Source organism: Sinocyclocheilus anshuiensis, unplaced genomic scaffold (genome assembly GCF_001515605.1).
Source record: "Sinocyclocheilus anshuiensis isolate Anshui unplaced genomic scaffold, SAMN03320099.WGS_v1.1 scaffold1948, whole genome shotgun sequence".
Taxonomy (NCBI): domain Eukaryota; kingdom Metazoa; phylum Chordata; class Actinopteri; order Cypriniformes; family Cyprinidae; genus Sinocyclocheilus; species Sinocyclocheilus anshuiensis.
Window position 1 is genome coordinate 46013 of NW_015555827.1, and position 4514 is coordinate 50526.

At 40.6% G+C, this 4514-nt stretch overlaps 1 protein-coding gene across 2 annotated transcripts in view; it reads left to right on the plus strand.

The window, feature by feature from the left end:
- Positions 1-424: 424 nt before the first annotated feature.
- LOC107675326 (collagen alpha-1(II) chain-like) overlaps positions 425-4514 on the plus strand; it is a 41712-nt gene continuing 37622 nt past the window's right edge. Inside the window, exons 1-2 of one of the 2 annotated variants that reach the window (XM_016469624.1) lie at positions 425-675; positions 3274-3480. In XM_016469624.1, coding sequence (XP_016325110.1) covers positions 582-675; positions 3274-3480 — 301 coding nt within the window. In that variant the 5' untranslated portion in view covers positions 425-581. The remainder of the gene's footprint in view (positions 676-3273; positions 3481-4514) is intronic. The other variant, XM_016469625.1, reaches the window with a different exon arrangement.

Here is a 4514-nt window from a genome sequence, read left to right on the forward strand (position 1 = left end):
ATGGCATGACCCGACCCCCCCAATTCACTTGTGCACCCTCAAAATTAATGAGTGCATGATGCCCCTGTGTAAAACTGTAACATTAATATCCTCTTTACTACATTTACAGCCATGCCTTATTTTAAGTACAGTACAGATTTGACTGTACATCATTTTAAATCCCTGTATAGCCGATATACATTTCTTTCAGAATGACTGTAATGTGTAAAACGTGAATAATTGCTCTTGAAAGATTGTTTTCTTGGCAGAGGTTTATTGGGCTCCTTTCTCTCAGCTGCACTTGAAAGGAGGGCTCTTAAAGAATGGGTGCGAGAGGAGGGAGCAGGGCAAAGGTTCTCCGATTTCAGCTTCATGGGGGGGAAGGGGTGGATTTTTATTTTCGAATGCACGCTTTCCATTCAGTGCTGCATGGACTCAGACTTGCGGCCCCTGGATCAATCCGCACAGAGCTTCTGCAGGAGTCTTGAGCTTCATTGTCCACCATTCTGGACTAAATGCTTCATGCCTGTCACTAGGAGAAAACACTAAATTCAAGCGATTTCTCTTCCACTCCTTTAACACCGCATGTCTGCAATTTAGATATGATCCTGTTGGTGGATTCTAGGACTTTACTGCTATTTGTGGCAACACTAGTCGCATTTTTGGCCGTTGTCAAATGCCAAGAGGAGGATGACCGTGAGTTTGCCCACAATTTTCTCATTTTACGCTCAAAAGTTTCAGAAACGTTTCCCTTTAATGCACTTGTGCTGTAAGACTTTTTAAATCTCTTTAAACGGCAATTCTTGAATATATTGCATAAATTGTAATGAAAGATAATACTTTGTGCTCTGCCAGGTCGAAAGTCGTGGGGCAAAGGTATTGAGGAATATATGTGTACAGTATTTGACAGTGCTTTTATTGGAAAACAAAGAAAATAAGCCAGACCAAATAAATATTTTCTGTTATAAGAAAAAAAAAAAAAGAAAGAAAGAAAAAGACATGAGAGGAAATCGGGAATAAAAAAAACGTCTTCTCTTTCATTTATTTAGTCTAGGGCATTTCTGAAGTGGATTCATAGCGCCTGGTCAGAATGTGTTTATATTGAAGTGCAGACTAACGAACAGCACTGAGCAGCAGTCTGAAGGTATTCAGGGTATTTCATCCATCAGGACACCTGCGGGACATTCCTAAAGCCTTCAAACACACACACACACACAGCGCTGATTTATTTACTTACTCGTTGTTTTATTCTATCATTCTTTTATTTATACATTGCTGGCTGAAGCCCTCCTGATGGCCTGGAGGCTCAGCTGGTCAGGCCTGTAAAAGAGTGCATTCCTCTGCTGTCAGGGGCCACCGGGGCAAATCCAGGCTTGCTCAAAAGGTAGATGCTCCAAACACCTTCGAATTATGATAATTTTGAGCTGGAGGGATTCAGAAAGCACTGCTTTTCTATTTGGCTCATCCAGAGCACTGACTAATTGTGAAAGGTTCAGAGGTGTATCAGTAGTTGAAGTCAGCAGCGGTGGGCCTCTGCCAGAGTTATTGTTCCATACAGTTAAAGTGCTTCCATCTGTTTTCTAAATTACCCAGGGGCTACAATAGTCCAGGGAAAGCAGGAAAGACTGTCTGGCGAAAAGTTATTGGAAAAACATGAAAAGGACAGAGGCAGCTTTTATAATTCAGCAAGCCACATTCCTTTGACCATATTTTGGAATTGTAGGAGTAATAAGCTCACCAGTAAACAAGTTACAAGATATTTCACAGTGAATTTTTCAAAATGGCAGTAAAAATAACAATAAAATAAATTTGAAAAGAAGCAATTAGACAGGGAGAGAGAGAGAGAGAGAGAGAGAGAGAGAGAGAGAGAGAGAGAGAGAGAGAGAGAGAGAGAGAGAGAGAGAGAGAGAGAGAGAGAGAGAGAGAGAGAGAGAGAGAGAGAGAGAGAGAGAGAGAGAGAGAGAGAGAGAGAGAGAGAGAGACTGAAAAGAAACAGAGCAAAAGCTAACAACTGGGTTATTGTAGCAGAGAGGGATATGAGTGTTTCCTTAGAGCTCCCCATAGTGAGCGGGGTCACAGATCGTCTGGGTCGCCAGCTCAAAGGCCATTTGTTAACCCATCAGTCATGGCATCATTTTACGTACTGCAGAGGCATCCAAACTAGCATATGGATGTCCTAACCTACACAGAAGTTGAAAAGAGAGAAAGGAAAGATACAATCCGAAACCAGAGACTTCCCCTCACCTGTGTCCAATTTGGAGTTTTCCTCCATTTTCCACTTCAAAAAAGAAAAAGAGCTCATGGTTGCGTTCCTGTAGCTCAGAGAGTAGAGCAGCGGATCTAGAACCAGAATAGAAGGAAGACTGATGAAGACTTTTGTGAGGAAGGCCTGAAGCGTGTGTGTGAGTGAAAGCTGTCCGTTTTCCGCTCTCTCTGGCATATTTGCTCTGGCAGCGTACAGACACACACTTCCAGAGCTGTGTGTTTAGAATAGGCAAAAGCTTGTGAATTGCTCAGTCTTTACTTTTCAGAAAGGCGTCATTCATCGCCATATGAGGTCTGTTGGAATTTACAGAAAATAAACAGGCCTGTAAGGTAAACAAACAGTGCTTATTTGACTACCCGCAATCTCTCTCACTGCCCCGTTTGTCTACAACTGCCTGTGATTTCATGAGCTCGAATAACCTGCTACTGACTGAAAGAAAAGTCATTTGAGTATATAATGTGCTGTGTGTTTAAACTGAATCAGGTGATATTAAATTGAACAGCATTTCATCTTTTATTCACAAAGTTTCATGTGGTATCAGGAATCAGTGCAGCTTGTGTGTTTTAAACAACCTAGAAGCGTCACGGCTGAGGGCAGTAAATCAGGCCAATGTCGTGAGATTTGAACTGCACTTTGAAATGACTGTTAATTAGCTGGTTTCATTGATATTAGTTTTGTGCTGCCATCTTGTGGTGTGCATTTGAATGAGCGTGACAATGCAATAACGGGATGACAGCAAAGACAAAAGCACTGATCCTTTGCACTGAAAATCTAAAATGATGCACTTTTTAATGCTTTCTACTGTATGCATTCCACTAATATGATTTACCTGAGTCATGTTCCACTAATCATGAAGCTTATATGGTTTGGGATTTCAAATCCAAATCATGGATTTAATGGCCTTTTAATGTCATTTTGACAGCGATTCGTATGTTTTACCTGAAGCGCTGTCCTTTAACTCTCCACCCACTCACCCAGCCACCTCCCGCTTCTTCCTCCTCCTCTTCCTCTGCTCACGCTCCTCACAGAAGATCCAGGCAGCTGTACGCAGGACGGCCAGTTCTATAGGGACAAGGATGTGTGGAAACCAGAGCCATGTCGCATCTGTGTTTGTGACACCGGCGCGGTCCTGTGCGACAAAATCATCTGTGAGGAGCTGAAAGACTGTCCCAAACCCGAGATCCCGTTTGGGGAGTGCTGTCCGGTCTGTGCCGCTGACCAGCCTTCCTCCCCTGGTCGTAATTTATTTATTTTTCACTTTTATAAATAAATTACGTTTGTATTCATATTTGTTTGATGGATTTGTTTTTTTTTTAAAAAGCACCAAAAATTCATGGATGACTTTTTTTTTTAAATGATCCCAAAACAACCTGGCAAACAATTTGAAATGAGAAAAGACTAACCCTAGTGAGACGCAGTGTTGGCTTTGTCTGGAATGGATATCAATGGCGGCAGGAGTGTGATGGACACATATGGGAATCATTTAGAGAGAGCCTCATTTGAACAGACATGGTATAGATTTTCATCTCTGACTTAATGTCATGGAAGGAACTTTATATTTCGAGTGATTTCTCTTGGTCACCTTTGCAAAAGTTCCTAATTTCTTTACAAAGAAAGGAAACAACAAAACAAATCTGGCATGAGTCTGTATTTGTCTCTATCTGCCTTTACTCGTGTTAGCAGTTATGTACATTAGGGTTTTGTGTTACATCTAATGTTGTTAAATTGATGTTTATTGCATAGTTTTAGTGTCGTGTGTTACTATGGTGGTGTTTTGTATTTGTGCATATGACACACATATACAAAATGTAACCTTTATTTTACTTTAAATTTCATAGATTTATTTATTTATGTATTAATTTTTTTTCTCTCTACATTTTCACAGTGTAGTTAATGAGTCTTATTTTATGGATTCAAATGAGACAATTCAAGTTTTCACGTAACTCACTTAAAAAAAAATAAAAAATAAATTTAAAAAAAGTTATGAACAGTTTGGAAGGAGAAGGAAATCAGCCTCCCGCCGCTGACATCTGCTTCAGATCAAAGCCCTTACTGTGTTTTTCTCTGTGTTTGCTATCATGTCCCGTGGTCAGATGTGAACGGCACACCAATCTTTGTCTGTCACGTTAGTGGCAGGTTGTAGTTTGCCCTCAGTTCATGTATGGGTAAACTGTGATCTTTTCTTATTATCTCTCTAACTCGCAAGCATTATAATGTCAGATTTATAATGTCAAACCTGACATTATGACCTGTTTTAAAGCCCCCTGAT